Consider the following 18,284-nt stretch of genomic DNA (forward strand, 5'->3'; position numbering starts at 1 on the left):
GAAATAGATTACGTATCGCATATTGGTCCTTTGTGCCTATTAGAGTTTCCGCCAAAAAAAAAAAAAAAAAAAGGAAGGAGGGGGGGGGAGGAGAGAGAGGGAGAGGGAGACCGATGGAGTCACAGGGCTCTAAATTACATAGGCGTAGATCGGGGGGGATAAATGCCACAATATTTTGCCAGGGGGATGGTCAATATAATCACCCCCCAATATTGACGCCTGTGTATTGGTTTGTGTCGAAATTAACCTCATATTTGGCAATTTTATAGCCACAGAATGCCATTTTTAGCGCTTTGCGCGAATTTATTCCACTTTTGTCCCATATTTCACCAGTTTAGTTTCAATAGGCCTATGCTAAAATTTTCGCGCGCATTTGTACCATAAGGTTCACTGTACTGGGTACTTTTTAAAAATCCTAACCTAACCTAAAACATAACTTTAACCCTTAGATTGGAGCTCTACTAGAAGTAAAAATATAGATAGTGAACGAATTTAGTATTTCTATATCTATGTGAGAATGATACAATAGAGGCCCTGCATGAAATTATTGATTGGCTCCAAACAAAGGTTTTCAACCGGTGTCCTTCACCGTAGTTATGGCGGAGTGCAGTCCATTCAATCAAATGTTGTCATCAACCTATTTGATCGTAGTGCAGGATTATGTGTGAGACGAACTGTCACGGTAGATTGCAATCATGCTTTTGTTGAATGCATTTGAGTAGTCCGCCATATTTACGGGATGATACGTCGCATGCAAGGCCTCTATATGACATGATGAACATAGTCATTGATGCATCAGTTTTAAAATAGACTAGGCGGTTACCCATATTTGGCGGTTCTCGGCTGGGCGCGATTACCAGGCTGATGGTGACATGCCCATATGACAATTTTTACTAATTTGACCTCAGATGACCCCAGGGTGACATTGGATGACCCCAAAATGACCTAAACTTATAACTCTAAATGTTGACTGTACCTACCAAGTTTCATGCCCATTATGAGCTTTTACTAATTTGACCTCAGATGACCCGTGGTGACCTTGGATGACCCCAAAATGACCTTCAAAAAATGCTGCTTTAAATGTTGACTGTACCTACCAAGTTTCATGCCCATTCGCCACTTGCACGGTTCCGCCATTATGCACTATATGCGGGAGAGCCTCGAACTGGCAGCATACATGAAAGGAAGAATTACGTAACCTTACACAGAATGTTATATGACTGGTTCAATTCCCATTCATGTATGCTGCCAGTTCGAGGCTCTCCCGCACATAGTGCATAATGGCGGAACCGTGCAAGTGGCGAATACGACACTTTTAGTAATTTGACCTTAGATGACCCCTGGGAGGGGACCCCGTGGTCGGATGACTTAACGAACATAGACATCTTCTTGCCAGGACAGAACTACACCCACCCACCGAGTTTGAGCCCCGTAGGACCTAGCTTCATGCCCATATGACAGTTTTTAGTCATTTGACCTCAAATGACCCCTGGGAGGGAGCCCCGGGGTCGGACGACTTAACGAACATAAACATCTTCTTGCCAGGACAGAACTACACCCACCCACCGAGTTTGAGTCCCGTACGACCTAGTTTCATGCCCATATGACAGTTTGTAGTCATTTGACCTCAAATGACCCCTGGGAGGAGGCCCCGGGGTCGGATGACTTAACGAACATAAACTTCTTCTTGCCAGGACAGAGCTACACCCACCCACCGAGTTTGAGCCCCGTACGATCTACGACGGCCTCACATTAGCAGTCACAGACAAAACCTAAATCTACAGAATATATCCATTACTCGTCGATACTCGAAAGAGCTCAAAATAAATAACTTAGAAAATTTTCTTGATGTCCTTTAACATGTTTTCATAGTTAACCATCGTTAGCCATGGATATCTATCATGAGAACTGACCGGTGACTAAGTCCGATTTATTGGGACGTTTATCGGCAGTCAACGAGTAATGTATATGAAGTAAACCAGCCTTCCTATACATTTATTGCTAAGCTACAAGCTTTATTGAAAGGTCGTTACAGGACAATAGGTCAGTCAGGGGTTTCTGCTGAATACTAAATAATTCAACAAGACGTCTGAAATATGAAGAAAAATTTTCAAATTTGTAAAATGATTTAATGACTTTCCAATGACAGGTTTAAATGTTTGTGGCTAAGAATTATTTTCTCAATCCAATGTGTGTTTTAAATGAACATGAAAGCTATACGAACCAAACCTTATTTCTAATCATATAATAGTATAATAGTTGCTTGATCAGTAACAGAAGCTCGTCATCTCCATTACAACCTACATTGACACTCAAAATATACGCAAACCTTTCTGCGTATCCTCCCTTCCATTTACGGTGTTACCAAATTGTTGAAGGTTAATTACGGTAAAGTGGTTACATGTCATCGATTTTGGATATTTTGTTTTTGCATGAGATGTTAAAATAAATACTGGACATTCGAGAAGAATTGGTCAACTCTGATAATTACGTACGCATTTGCCCAGGTTATAGAATCAGAAGAAATGAATCAATTTTGTGACATTGTCTAACGAGCTGTTACCGCAGAAAAAAGCAAGAAAAAAGCTAAACAAAATAAACAAAAAACAAAAGAAAAACCAACCCCCCTAAAAACAGATGGCAATTGTTTTAGTATTGGTACAAGAATTTACATCCTTAGGACACTTGCGATCAAATTGAGTGCTTATAGACCTCGGAATTTCCAATGCAGTTAACTGCATTTTGCATTAAAGAATGTATTAAGGGGGTACTACACCCCTGCCCAATTTTGTGCCTATTTTTGCATTTTTCTCAAAAATTAAAGCGTATTGGTAACAAGTAAGATATGTATATTATAGGGGCAAGGACTACAACTACTGCTTTTTTCAACACAGACAACAGTTGTGGAGTTACAGTCAATAAATCAATAACTACTTGCCTTGAGGTGTTGAATTTTCAGTGCAGTAGTTGTAGTCCTTGCCCCTATACCCTATAATATACATATCTTACTTCTCACCAATGCTCTATAATTTTTGAGAAAAATGCAAAAATAGGCACAAAATTCGGCAGGGGTGTAGTACCCCCTTAAATGTGGGCACCCAGGAGTTGGAAACTTTACATTACTTGCGCGTTTGTGTTTTTAGACTCGGCTAACGTAAGCCTCATAGTTCGCTAAAATGTCCCAGCAAGCGATAATAATAATAATAATAATAAAATTATTTTTTGACCTATAAGTTTTACGAATGATATTGATGTTGATAGAATTCCCAATTACCTTCTGAATGTTAATATAATGTTTAGAAAATTATAATTTGTAGAAAGGTCATGCAAGACACGTGTCTTCATTTTTTTAGAAATATACAGAGTTGTACTTGATCATGTTCTGGACCATGCCTCCATAACCGAGTTAGTCTGGTGACAATAATTACTTGAATATAAAGACACCACTACACATATCACACAAAATAAAATTAAATAATAAAAATTAGATTCGATTAAAAACCTTATTAAAGTATGTCGCCTTTTATTTACATCAGCTGCAACGTTGGAGTTCAAATGTTCAATATATCAATCTATATGCCTTTTCTCATGCATAGCACATTCAGTTTAATGGTTTCCTATAGACAGCAGGATTTACAATTTTGTTTTACGTCTAGCTGCACTAATTTGTCGCTGTTCGAAATGTAAGTCTAGAAGTTGATTCTGATTTTTTCATCTAAAAATAACACGGGTTATTTGAACTAATAAGAGATAATCCTTGGCATGCTTGCAACCTCGATAGTCGTTCTAAATTGCCTAAATGCAAATTATGTTTGTACTTAGACGTTTTATAGATGCTCAAATAAAAATTGAAAAAGAAGTAGTATGCAGACACGGAGCAATTATAATAAAACAGTATGCAAAAAGTAACAGTTTTGCTCACAATTGTGCTGAAACTGTTATGTCGCCAAAAATCGTCTGCATAAGCAAAGGTATAAACAATGCACAAGTCATTAGATTGCAAATGGGAGATCGCCAGACGGGCTGTGTTCTGAAGTGACGGAGCTGTAAATAACATGAGTAGAAAAATAATCTTGGTGTGTTATGAGAAAAATTGCTGAGTGATGACACGCTCTGTGAGGGGAGGGTATTTTTTATAAGCATGTCATATTGACAATATTGTGATGTGATTTTACAGTACTCTATAACGGAGTCCAAATGGGATTAAGTTACGCTGTGCATGCAGAATTCATACGAGATTTTCGTAAAATTGTAGTAAAATATTTATAAAACAGCTGTCTTGTTTTTAATTTCATGACATATATGACATTGAATATAGGATAGATAATACAGAAATACTAACATGTTTAATATTTTTCTAGTGGGTCTTGTAATTCAATTTTATCATTTGGGACTAAGCAGATAATGAAATTTGTACTCAGATGTAGCATGATACGGTAAACACTATTACCACTGGCACAGGACGCGGATGCAAACATACATTATCATTATTATATGAATTCAAAAGTGAACCTGGCTCGATAAATGGACAATGACTGATATGCTGTCACGCAAATTGTTATAAATTTCACATCAACTGCATTTCCTTTTATACACACCATTAAAATACGAAAATATACATTTACTCTCCAAAGCGACAAAAGAATCTTTTTAAGCGCTAAGGCCAGGCTAGTTTGGCCGAGATGCAAGCATGGAGTCATTTTATAGTCAAATTGTCGGTCAAGTGGCTTTTAAAAAGGTGTGATTAAGACGTGTGTTTTCCTGACCTGACTTAGAAATAAGATATATAAACAGCTTTCATAAGAATCGGGTATTGCTACTGTATTGTTGTTGTTATTTGTTTGTTTGTTAGGAGGAGGAGTGCTATTGTTGTTCTGGAGAAGGGGTTGCAGTACATAAAAATATGTGTTCACAAACCAATATTTATCATTGTTAAACAAATAAACAGAATACGAAATACGTAACGTGTCATTCATCTTTTCAGAATTTCTGCGTTACTTTTATTACAGTAGTTCTGTGATCAATATAGGAATTGCAAAAATTATAAATTGCAAAATGGCGATCGATCAGGTGCAGCCCGTTATGCGGATTAAGGTTCGCAATGTTGAAATTAAGGTTCGCTATGTCGAATATGAAAGGTTCGCTATGTCGAGTCTTTTATTTTGTTTCTGACATAGCAAACCTGATTTCATATTAGACATAGCGATTTTATTTCATAATGCGACAAAGCGAAAAATTATTTTTGACATATGTGACCATACACCACGAACGAGCCGTAAAGTCGGCCCGCGGTCAATTTTGTTTTATTTTAGAAAATATATAGCATAAGCTTTAAAATAGTATCATTTGACTTCAAACGATATCCAGAAGCGGGGTTATGGTTTGTTGAACTTTGCTCCTTCAAAAAAAGGTATCTAATTTCGGTTCTACACATGTCTCTTTTTCCACATTGCTGGTATTAAATATCAAACAGTCATAATTGCCGGTCATTTCAAATCATCCCCAAGTCAACGAGGTTCAGGAATGTCCTCTCGTTGTTAATTGTTGGTTATACATACCTAGACAAAATACAATGCTTTGTAACCCACCACTTGAGCAGGATTTAGCCAAAGCAAAAAAGACTAGAGCTATTTAAGAATTCTATAGACAAAGGTAGAAGTTTATTATCCTTTTCAACAATAGGATTATTGATTGGTTTAAAAGGTGTTTAACTGGAACTATCAAAATGAGATACAATGAGGCACCAACTTCAGGTACCTATGAATACAACCTTCAAGCACACTTTACACTGTAACTCAGAATACAATTTGCAAACTTTACGGCTCAATCATGGTGTACAGTCACATATAGCGAACCTTCGACATATAGGGCAAACACCATCGATCATCTGCCAGATATTTGTTTATACAAACTAATTATGCACCTGAATTGCACATTTGCAAACGACTAAAGAAGTGTTTAATAATACCGGGGGCACTCCAATAGTAAAGTGACAATTCATGTGCAGTCACAACTTTCAACATGGGGGTCTTTCGGGGGGAAAATTGAGCAAACAGGGGTCTTTGGGGAGGGGCAGATGCTAAAACATGGGGCTCTTTCACGGGCAAATGCTAAAAAAAAAGGGTCATTCGAGGTAAGATTCTAAAAATGGGGTCGCTCGAGGTAGACGCTAAAAATAGGGCCATATCCTAAAAGTGACTTCTTTTGGCGCAGATTCTAAAAAATGAGTCTTTTGGTTGCAGATGTTGTAAGATTAGGAAATTTCCCACAAAAATGGTTTTGGGAGTAAATATTAGCCTTGAGGAAACGGGGAAAATTATGTGGGGGGAGGGGCAAAAAACAGGGAGTGCACATAATGCACATCGTAATATTGAGTACCTCTCAGGCTTAATAGATACATAATAACATTGTTAGTATCATTGAGAAGTAAATCATAAAATGTCATGACCTTGAACGATAATTGTTCATGCTACATAAGTGATCGTCTGCGTCTTTATTAATTTGATTTAATAATCGATTTCACATTATGATGTGATGGGTGGGCGTTGCATGTTATTAATAGGTCATTAATTATTCAATACAATATCAGTCATTAAATATTTAGCATTCATGAAATATCAAGTATAAATGATTACATTTAATACTTTATATATATCGTGTAGGCTAATGCATAAAATTAATTACACATGAACAGGGTAGTGGCTAGACCGAGTTTTATTTTTATCTTTCTGCACTAGTAAAATCATGAAGGACCCTATTTTCCAATTTTGAAAGTTTAAGGGGCCCCTTGATAATATAATTTGAGACTAAAACTTGATAAACAAAATTTGCACCGTGTCAAAATTTGCACCGTCGACCGTAAAACAAGAAATTATACTCTCTTTTTCAATTGATTGGAACTATATGTTATTCTTATTGCTCTGAAAAAGCATATCAGAACAAACTTATATTTGACACTCTTTAGATTTTAGGTGATTACTCCTATGCAGTTTGGTTAGACATTGTCTGCAATAATTCCTCCATAAACGACTCAACATCGGATTTATTCTCTCGAATGTAATTGTTTCAGATAGATCTGACAATGAGTCTTAAACGTTCCTTACGACTTCACACGCATCATTTCTGTGTTGCAACAGTAAAAGGATTTTAATGTCTCTCTTAAACACTGATAATAAAACAAACGGCTTATAACATAAAGTTGTCATTATTGTTTAAAGAGATTTATTACAGTCATATACAGTTAAATGTTACTGGTATTACACCATGATTCCACGATGTTACTGGTGAAGCATTTTTTATCACTATTTCACGATATACAACACATTGCCCTTTTGGCATTACCTGTGGTATTCCAGGGTACCTGGATAAATGTGAACACAAACAAAATACATTAATAATTCAAAAAGATGAAGATTAGATAGAGAAAGAGAGAGTTAGAGAGAGAGCGAGACTCTCTTATGAGTGACTGTTCCCTTTAGATATACTAATAAAATCCTGTATCATTTTGAATAACATTATGTCATGATTATATGCGTCTTTAATGATTGATAGCATTGCAAAAGTATTCTTTTACAACGCCTTTTATCCTTCCTTCTTACAGTATCCGGTGCCTATTGCAAATCTGACGATATTTTGTCGACGACAGGAGTCTAGGAACTGCCAACAGCCGCCAAAATGTAAAGAAATATGGCGGGTACAGCAAGCGCAGCAGACTTTTTGTATTTGTGTGCAGACGTCCGTTAATACGCTGTGTAATTGTCATGGCGGGAATCCATCCGAAGTCCCCGCCGATGTCACTTGTGCCTGCAGTAATGTGACCAATAATAACCCCATGTAAGTTGTGGCGTTGAAATCATTATTTTGCATATGTACTTAATCACATCAAGGATGCTAAATTGTATTTTAGTAATGAATGGTTGTGTAAGGTTGTGTTGTTGTATAAAATGCACTTGACTGAATGTGTCATGCTTTGCCATTTAACACTTGTCAGTAGACGTCGTGTGTTCGTCATTGTCGTGGTCCTCCTCCTTCTCCTCCTTTTCCTGTTCATCATCATCTGTAACATAAAACATACACTACGAATGAGCCGTAAAGTCGGCAAATTGTATTCTGAGTTTGGTGCGACATGTATCTCATTTGATAGCTCCAGTCAAACACCGTTTAAACCAATTAATAATAATCCTATTGATGGAGAGCTTCTACCTATTTCTATAGAATCCTTAAATTGCTGCAGTCTTTGTTTGCTTTGGCTAAATCCTGTTCAAGTGGTGGGTTACAAAGCATTGTATTTTGTATAGGTATGTACAACCAATAATTAACAATGAGAGGATATTCCTGAACCTCGTTGACTTTGGGATGATTTGTAATCACCACCAATTATGACTGTTTGACTTTATTACCAGCAATGTGGAAAAAGAGACACATGCAGAACCGAAAAAAGGTACCATTTTGTTGAAGGAGCGGAATTCAACAAACCATAACACCGCTTCTGGATATCGTTTGAAGTCAAATGATATACCATTTTAAAGCTTATGATATATATATTTTCTAAACACGAAATAAAACAAAAGTGACCGGGCCAACTTTAAGGCTGATTCGTGGTGTACGGTCACAAAATATTGTTACTGCTAAGTATATTCTTTATTCCCTGTTTTTATTATCTTTGCTTAAATTTTAACATTGTATTCTAAAATTGTATACTTATTGTGTAACTTCAATCCGGAAATTTTTAGACCATTTAAATTTTTAAAATGATCACTCACTCACCATCAAATTGCGATTGCTGTATCCATTATGATGATACATTGATGCCAGTGACCTCTTTATATATATCATTAAAACTATAAAATGTACTTTATATTACTTATATATTATAAAAATGCACTCTGCGCTAATTGTTGTTGATATATTTAATGCTACTTATATTAAAGTGACTTTCAGTGATTCTACGAGATCATGAAACAAATTGGAAATTTATAAGAGTAGCTTACAAAGGATAAATATGTTGTATAGTTTTACATTGAAGAACTTTGTGACACATATCTTCATCAGAAGAAGTCCATATTTGATGTTGTGTGCTAGTCTCGGTGCCAGCTGGTTTGTGCTCGTTCGTTAATAAATAAACCGGTTTGTTTGTGACGAAGGAGCACAAACCAGCTGAGACCGAGACTAGTGTTGGACTTGCCCTTTTGTTGACTATTGGCGACTTTTGGTCGAATGAGGGCGCTGTATTAGTGAGGGAGGCCATTCAAATCAAGACAAAAATCACCAGGACTAAATCGCGATTAAGGATGGAGTCGTCATCCGTATACAACGCCCCTATTCGACCAAAAGTCGCCAATGGTCAACAAAAGGGCAAGTCCAACAGAACATCATAGGGCTTCTGATGCAGACGTGTGTCACAAATCGAAAATTCAAGGTTACTTGAATTTCTTGTGTTGAAAGTCGGTTTAAACTTTTAGAAAAAGATTATTTTACCACACTAGTTGGAGTATATGTATTCTTGACACATCCCAAATACATAAACACCCATACTCCACCCCACCCACACCCACCACCCATTTTCGCACAACCCACACTCAAAGCACCAATAACGACACAGCCTCCCAATCCACAACGTAAAATTGCAGTAAAATTTCTTTTACCACAGCGAAAATATATAAGCATCATATGACTATATAATTTATAACGTCGACTCAAATATTTTAAAATTATGCTTAAAATCGCTTTTTGTTCCATATTGTTTTCAGGGAACTGCATACAACTACAACAACCCCTAATAGAATAAGCCTAGAAGTTTCCAAGACCTCAATGACCTACAATACTACAAGCGGAATACCTCTGGAGTCGATGCCAAGAAAATATAGCCCCGTAGGACTTGGGCTAGGTCTTTTCTTCGGATTGGCAGCAATAATTGCAATGGTTGTAGCGATAGTATTTATCTATCGGAGACATAACGAGGGAGCAGCGAATGAAAGGTATAATTGGTGATTTTTGGTTTAAATCAAACTACTTTAGAATTCAGATTTTAGCGTTTTTGCAACACGAGGATATTAAGTTCTTATAACAAGTGAACAGCAATCTACTCTTTAAATGTAAAAGAGTGAAATTCCACTCTTTCAAGGAGTTGAACGAAGGACAACCCGTTTTTGAGTGAAAAACACTCTAAAATGAAAGAAAGTACATTTTTCTTTTGGTAATATTGACTCTTTTCACTCTCGACTCAAGTGGACAAGTTCGCGCGAAAAAAAATTCCATTTTAGACTATATATAGACTATTTTTGCTATATAACAGATCAGTGCGCGCAAAATTTGGCAATTTTTGTACCCTATTTTGGCCCAAAATATGGTGTTTTTCGTCTAAAATGTAAGATGTACACTACACAAGGCAATTTTGGGGCCCATCTGGCCCTATGGTAAATCCGGCCCTGACATTATATGATATAAGGCTGATTTAAATAATATACAAACGGGACATCACACACTCTCTTCACCTCGTTTTCCTCACGTACACGAAGAGAGATGAAATTAAATACTTAATATTATTCTTAAGTATATGGTATGTGCTGAACTGCTAATCAGCCTTTGCTAAAAGACAGCACACTATTATAAATTATTATGTTTTCAGAATCTTGCTTCCTATACCTCTCCACACAGTTTAAAACGTCAAAAAAAAGCATATTGGATGCATTTCGAATCCAATTTTAGCGCCACCTGGATCCCAATCACCCGTGATTTTTAAAATCACCGATTTTCCCGCCAATTTTAACGTATTGCAAACAGCAACGACCGTATGTGAGACTAGCGAACATAAACGACCTGAATGAGACTATTCATTCATGAACTCGATTTTGTTTATTTTGCTGTCAAACCATGGACGAAACATAGAGCAGGAAGTGCGATGGACTTGCAACACCGTTCATCGATGTGAGGTCAGCGATCGTCACGCTTGCAACATGTGGACGTAGGTGGCAGCAGCATTTTTCTTTAATTAGCATAAGTCTCTACAGCACTACGCATATTTTTTTACATAGCTTTTAGTACTATCGTGGTGGCAGCAGCATTTTTCTTTACTTTTCCAATATGGCGCCGCCCATGAATCAATTTGGTGCCTGTTGGCGACGCCATCGGACGCCATTTAAGCGCAGGGTAATACACAGGGAAAGTATTGCGCTAGTATATGAGTTGCAACGGCCTGGTCAAACCGGGAGAATTTGATTTTCTACGGACGCGGAAAGAGATGTTTAATTTCACGATTCTATGCTTGAAAATCGACGTTGTGGTGTACTAAATGCATGTTTCAGCTGCTAAAAAATGATGAAATTAATGTGGTTTGTTGAAATATCTGTGGAAAGTACAAAAAACTAGTAAAAACCGGTGCTAAACCACTACGTAAAAGCTGCAGAATTCGGCAATCTCACACGCTCGGACATCAAAAATTATCACATTTTCTGACCAAACCAGAGGATTTATACCTGCCAAGTGCCAAATATCACTTTTTGAACTAATTTAAGACTCTGCAAGGTGTGAATGATGTTAGCACAGACACGGTAGGGTTTTAGATAAGCTTATGAAATCGGCAAATATAGTCCACCCAACTGCACTGTTGCCTTGGCTCTTGCACTGGCTGCAGGCTTGCACTCTGTTTTTTGTAGCTTTAAGGGTTTTTTTAAACTTCCGTGGTCCGGGTACGCGCTGGTGAATTGCGATCGCGTAGAAGTGACAAGGTCGCCTACTACGCGCCGCGCCGAAGACCATGGGTCAGCCGGCTTGTTGTCAAGTGCATTGATCAGCCAATCAGCGTGATTGTTTATTGCTTTTGCGTTTACGCTCGTGTACGCGATACGCACAGACACGACCACAGAAGTTTAAAAAAAAACAACTTTAAGTTACGCTTACTTATCAGTTTATTGCCTATCAAATATCATTATAAACACTTTATTACTTCATATTTTTAACCCTCATAATTCAATTATATCATTTCGCAACTTACGAACGACTCGGAACGAGTACGTAACTTCATGAGACAGGGATTTGCCCCCCTTTTTTTCTCTAGTGTTGGTAGGCATGCTGGGAAGTGCAGATTAGTAAATAATTTTAGTGAAATGTATTTTACAATACGTTCTAAAGTTACGATGGATTTTGAGACGCTACGAATCGTCATAAAATTTGGTGAAATGGATCCCCATTGATGTAAATGTTACGGAAACTTATGGAATTCCGGAAGTAGGGCCAAAAAGTCCGGAAATAGGCCGAAAAAAAAATTCAAATTTTTTTTTTCAATTTTTTTTGTTGCTCTAGGCTTGTAAGATCAGTCGATTTTGACCCCTCCCCCCAAAAAGAAATCACGAAAAAAAATTTGAATTTTGTATTTTTAATAAAGATTCTGCAAACATATTGTAACGGGGTGGAAAAATCCCGCTACGCAATAAATAATACACACAGATGGAAGACTTGTAGATCTATGATGTTATGCTCCGGCTTTAATAATGTAATAGATGATGATACGTAGAAACAATGAAGATGGATGCAATATTATAAATATATTTAATGAATATGATGACGATTGAATTGATGTTTAGCAGTTGGAGGCTCAGATGGAAGTGACTTGTGTATCACAAACCCAGATAAACAAAATTAAATTTCAAACTCTTCAACAGATTACTTCTTATCCCTAAATACTAAATATAATGCATATCGTCACCCTCATAACCAAAGTGCCTAAGTCATTATTACATGTTTCTCATTTGCAAATTTGATTTTTTGAGTAATAAACCCATTATTAATCAAATTTCAAGTCGCATTCTTTATTAACTTGTGAAATTCATCTCTTTTGATGTATTCCACAAGTTAATGAAGAATGCGGCTGGAAATTTGATTAACTATGGGTTTATTACTCAAAAAATCAAATTTGCAAATGAGAAACATGTAATAATGACTTAGGCACTTTGGTTATGAGGGTGACGATATTAAAACTATTTTTAAAATATTGTAAAAGAGTTGGTAGAGATGAGGAGCTTCCAGAAAGTAAAGAATGCCCTATTGTTGTTAGATAAGCAAAATGTAAATACCTTAAATCCCAGCCTATTCACTAAGTTCCTTCAGTAAACACTATTAAATTAAGTCCTAAAAAGTTTTCTCCCTCACCCTCTCTCTCTCTTATATTTGTTAACACTATTATCTAACTATCTATATTATTAGTTTATTGATTCTTTTCTTTCATCTTCCAAACATTTATGCTTTTATTATTAAGATCAGCCATTCTGGTGCCGGTTACATTAATAATGATAAAATTGGATGGTTTTTTTTCACCCAATGCAAAATTTATTGGTCTCGCTATGAGTTTTAAAATATTGGACTCGACTACGTCTCGTCCAATATTTTAAAACTCATAGCTCGACCAATAAATTTGTGCATTGGGTTCAAACCATCCAATTTTATATCACACACCGCTTGCATTAAACATACATGACTTAGCAGACGATGTTGATCCGAAGGGCCTCCTGTCATTATTTGTTTATCTACATTATATCATAATTGATAGACAAACCTATCTATCAAGTACATTCCGATGTCATTGACTCTTTCATTTTTAATTATGCAGGAAAACTCCGGAAGTACCTGTTTACGCTTCAACGCTAGAGGGCGAGACGAGACCCACTTGGTCTTCACAAGCGGGTAATGTTATTATTTTGTTAAAAATTTGTAATTATCAACCATTTGTTGACTTTGTCACTAGCCACAGATGTTAAGGTAAAAATCATTTTAACGCCATTTTTGAACAATTATATACGAGGAATCATTTCAAGAATCGACGATTCACATTTTGAATTATCCAACTTATAGCGGTTAATGATTTAGCATTTAGACAAGGAATTAGGAATATTTTAGTTATTATGTTTGCATTAGACAACATACTTGAGAATCTCCATATTTATAATATACAGTAGCATTGGGTATATAATACAAATGTTTTTGCATTGAAAAGCCTGCTTTTTCTTATGAAATGTTTTCGTTAATATGACGAGACGAGGTATGAATTAAAATGTCATCAATTTAATGTGTTTGCTTCCAGATTCCCTCGACAATCCGACGTATGACACAGAAACGAAGATTCGCAGCACTCCAGCCCCACTCGCATCCCAAACGGACCTCTCACAAGACTCGTCAACTCATTATACAGCATTACAACTCAACGAAAGAGGAAGGACTAACGGCGGGTATTCCGATAGTGATTCCTATCTCAAGTCACGAGGTGGTCATAGATCTTTAGATACGGACGATGAACATGAGTATCAAGGTCTATACACAGAAGTGCCATCAAATCCATCCTTTAAAGATCAATCTTCACCCAACACAGACTCGGAAATGGGGTTATCTCCGAGTAGTTCACTGGGTGAAAGCCTTAGAGATAGCCGTGGTGATAGTTTACAGCGTGGTGGGAAATTGTCCTCCACAGCGGAAGATACAGACTCATCGGAGCCTTATTATATCAAATTAACTCGTGATGATATGAATAGCGATCAATCACCGTGTTTAGACATTCCAAATTTAGGAATTCGTACCGGCAGTACTTCAGGTGATGATACCTCAGATTATGAACATTTGAACTTCAATCGTGAAGATATTCTTGCTCGTCAAATACATAATATTGAGGACGAGGATGAAGGAGAAAATGGCGGATATGGAATCATGGTAATGGAGGATAGAATAGGTGATGCAAACCCACCGGAAGCTTGGGCAGTTGAAGAGGAATATGATCGTCTTGATAGGGGACCTGTTGGAAGAGGTGGTACGAGACCTTTAGGTTGATGATGACATTGGGAGAAAGATAAACTCAACATTGTGAAATTCGATGATCATAGCCTCAGGGTCTTAGCCTTCACACTTTGTACTCCAAGTACTTTGGATTTAGGAATGGAAATGTTTGTCTTCTATTTGTACCGAATCTCTATTACGTGTAGTCATGGTAGTAAAAGTGTACAAATACAGGGTACCTGACACTGTATATCTCTTGTAGACAACTATTCGGAGCACAGTGTGACCTATTTTCCTATTATATTATCATAAGGAATTATTATGTTCTCTTATGGTTAAACACATTTCAATAGTCTTTGATATTACATAGTTCTTTCGTAACATGTACTTAATATTTTGTACAACTGACGTATTCTTATATGAAAAGCAATTTTACACTACTATTTTGTATTAATCTGATCTGGTATGTGGCGATGACAACTCATTTTAAATTTTGTGTAAACAGTGTGGCAGTATAAAACAATGACAAAGTGAGCTTATGATCTGATTTAAAGAGTCAGTGATGAGGGTACATTTAGTAGAACTTCTTGACGCCGCTGCAATTTTCAGGTTAAGCTTTAAGGTTAAAACTTCTCGCTTCTGGTTCAATTCCCGATGGTGGTAACTTCTGGGTGTAGTGACTTGAAAAAAAAGGTCTGATCAAATTTGAAACATCGGTAGATTAAATCAATTCTCCGTTCTCCCCTTGGATCGATTCCTCAGAGATGAAATGAACCATGAGAGTACACCGTCCTTGCCTTCGGAGAGTCATACATGTATTTCATAATTAGTTTTGAAAAGAGCAGGAATTTACCCGCTGCATGTTCCAATCCGTCCTCGTTTGTTCATGTGGAGCCTTAAGATTAGCATTACTATTATATTTGGGTTAAACAATAAACTTCTGCTTAAACAATAACATCGAAATAAATAAAATAATAAAATGCAGTGATAAGTCTTACCCTCAATATCACAACGTCATTAGTTTGAGCCACACTGTGATACTCGTGACGATGACGGTGGCGTAGGGGAACAGGAACAGGAAACCCTCAATGTTACAACGTCATTAATACTCGTGACGATGACGGTGGGGTAGTGGAAAAGGAACAGGAATTCCTCAACGTCGCAATGTCATTATTTTGAGCCGCGTTGTGTTACTCGTGACGATGACGGTGGCGTAATTTGAACCATACTGGGATATTCTTGACAATGACGGTGACGTAGTAGAACAGGAAACCCTCAATGCTACGACGTCATTAGTTTGAACCGCGTTGTGATACTCGTGACGATGACGGTGGCGTTGAGGAACAGGAAACCCTTAATATCCAGCGTCTTTAATTTGGTCCACACTGTGATATTCGTGACAATGACGGTGGCGACAACTACAACTACAACAACCTCTGATAGAATACGCCTAGAAGTGTCCAAGACCTCAATGACCTACAATACTACAAGCGGAATACCTCTGGAGTCGATGCCAAGGAAATATAGCCCCGTAGGACTTGGGCTAGGTCTTTTCTTCGGATTGGCAGCAATAATTGCGATGGTTGTAGCGATAGTATTTATCTATCGGAGACATAATGAGGGAGCAGCGAATGGTCCACACTGTGATATTCGTGACAATGACGGTGGCGTAGAGGAACAGAAAACCCTTAATATCACAACGTCATTAATTTGAACCACACTGTGTTACTCGTGACAATGACGGTGGCGTAGAGGAACAGGATGCAGGAAGGGAATGAAGAAGAATCTACAAAGAAGAATGAGACGAAGATTAAGATGTTGATTGAATGACGATAGTATAAAGTGGGTAGGAAGAAAAGAAGGATATATCTACTTGAATACTGATGGTGAAGACAACTTAGTATTCACTTGTCTACACTGCTGTTACTTTTAGTGGTATTTGGAAATTATAGTTTAATACATGTATTGTTATTAGCAAACGCTGCGATAGAATTATTTAGTGTTTGTGGTTGAGTGCTTCTATGTACTTGAGTACTTTTATGTTTCTTGTAAAGTTCAACTCTGGACCAAATTTTGGTTCAGATATTTAGATTTATGTGAAACATTTGATTGAATCCTTTGGATCTGTTTGTTCAGAAATGATGTCCAAATGTAAGTGAACCCATATATCTTGCCATAACTCTGGAAGATAGTTTTTTTATAATATCTTTTCTTACAATTATTGATTGCACATGCAACATTAAGGATAGGCATACGCTTTTGGGATTGTGTAAACGAAAAAAGAAAATCTCATTGTCTAGGTTTTCTGAACCAATAAAATAACTTTTCTTTACAACAATATAAAGATAATTGTAAACAAATTATAATAACTATCAAAATATGTGTCCACTTACTATACTTTGGGCTAACCTGTACTACTGCTGTGTCCTGAGAATGATTTAGTTATATTCTCTTCAATTCTTGCTTTGAACATATATCAGGAATTGCTTTTGTAGTGTTAATAATTAATAATTTAAGTGAAGAAGGTCAAGGTGGCTGTCATCATGGATTCTGATTCCATAGACTGTATGCAGAAGTCTGATAAACCAAGCCTTAAAGCCATATTATAACATTTGCATACAAAATAGATTAGCATTTCTTTGCCATAAAATGTTAGTTTTTACTGTCAGATATATCCCCTTTTATTTTTGAGCCGAACAACTACGGCAGAGCAAAGAAAATTGGAATTTACTACCAGCGCATATGTCGCCAATACGTACCACTCCTTCGGTCATGTTATGGTACGGCCCTTTGTTGTGTAGATCACCGTCCCGCACGCCGTGTACGTACTGTGTGTTATGAACATCGTGTATGTGTTCGACTAATAATTCCATCGTAATAATAAGACGCGGGTTCCGGCGCTTTATTCCAAATCTCGGATTTTGACAAAACTACAGCACCTAGAGTCTTGACATTTGCAGGGTATATTGGTTTAATAAAGTACAATATAATCCTGTAAAACATGAATTTTAAAAAATCAGTGAGGGCGTCCTCAACAGCAAATGTTATAATATGGCTTTAAGTATAATATCTGTTCTTACAATATTGCACATGCAACATTAAGGATAGGCATAAGCTTTTGGAATTGTGTAAACGAAAAAATATTTTAGTAATGCCCCTTTCATTATCTAGGATTTCTGAACCAATAAAGTAACTTTTCTTTACAACAATAAGATAAATGCAAACTAACTATAATAACTATCAAAATATGAGTCCACTAACTTTGGGCTAACCTGTACTACTGCTGTGTACTGAGAATGATTTAGTTCCCTTCCCTTCTTGCTTTGAACATTCAGGAATTGTTTTTGTAGTGTTATAAAATTTAAGAATTTATTAAGTAGCAGATTAATAATTTAAGTGAAGAAGGTCGTGGTTGCTGTCATCATGGATTCTGATTCCATAGACTGTTTGCAGAAGTCAAATAAACCAAGCCTTAAAGTGCTCTTACAAAAAAGGTTCCAAATGGCTCTAAAGTGTCCTACTGGGAG

The 18,284-nt window shown here is 36.8% G+C and overlaps 1 protein-coding gene across 2 annotated transcripts in view; it reads left to right on the forward strand.

Moving 5' to 3' along the window:
* The window catches only part of LOC140142713 (uncharacterized), a 36,692-nt gene extending 18,652 nt beyond the window's left edge, over positions 1-18,040 (forward strand). The window contains exons 3-6 of one of the 2 annotated variants that reach the window (XM_072164713.1): positions 7,601-7,833; positions 9,750-9,977; positions 13,604-13,677; positions 14,075-18,040. In XM_072164713.1, coding sequence (XP_072020814.1) covers positions 7,832-7,833; positions 9,750-9,977; positions 13,604-13,677; positions 14,075-14,811 — 1,041 coding nt within the window. In that variant the 5' untranslated portion in view covers positions 7,601-7,831 and the 3' untranslated portion in view covers positions 14,812-18,040. Of the gene's footprint in view, positions 1-7,600; positions 7,834-9,749; positions 9,978-10,887; positions 10,964-13,603; positions 13,678-14,074 lie in introns of those variants that run through there. The other variant, XM_072164714.1, reaches the window with a different exon arrangement.
* The last annotated feature ends 244 nt before the right edge of the window (positions 18,041-18,284 follow it).

The sequence above is a fragment of the Amphiura filiformis genome, chromosome 20, assembly GCF_039555335.1.
Source record: "Amphiura filiformis chromosome 20, Afil_fr2py, whole genome shotgun sequence".
Taxonomy (NCBI): Eukaryota; Metazoa; Echinodermata; class Ophiuroidea; order Amphilepidida; family Amphiuridae; genus Amphiura; species Amphiura filiformis.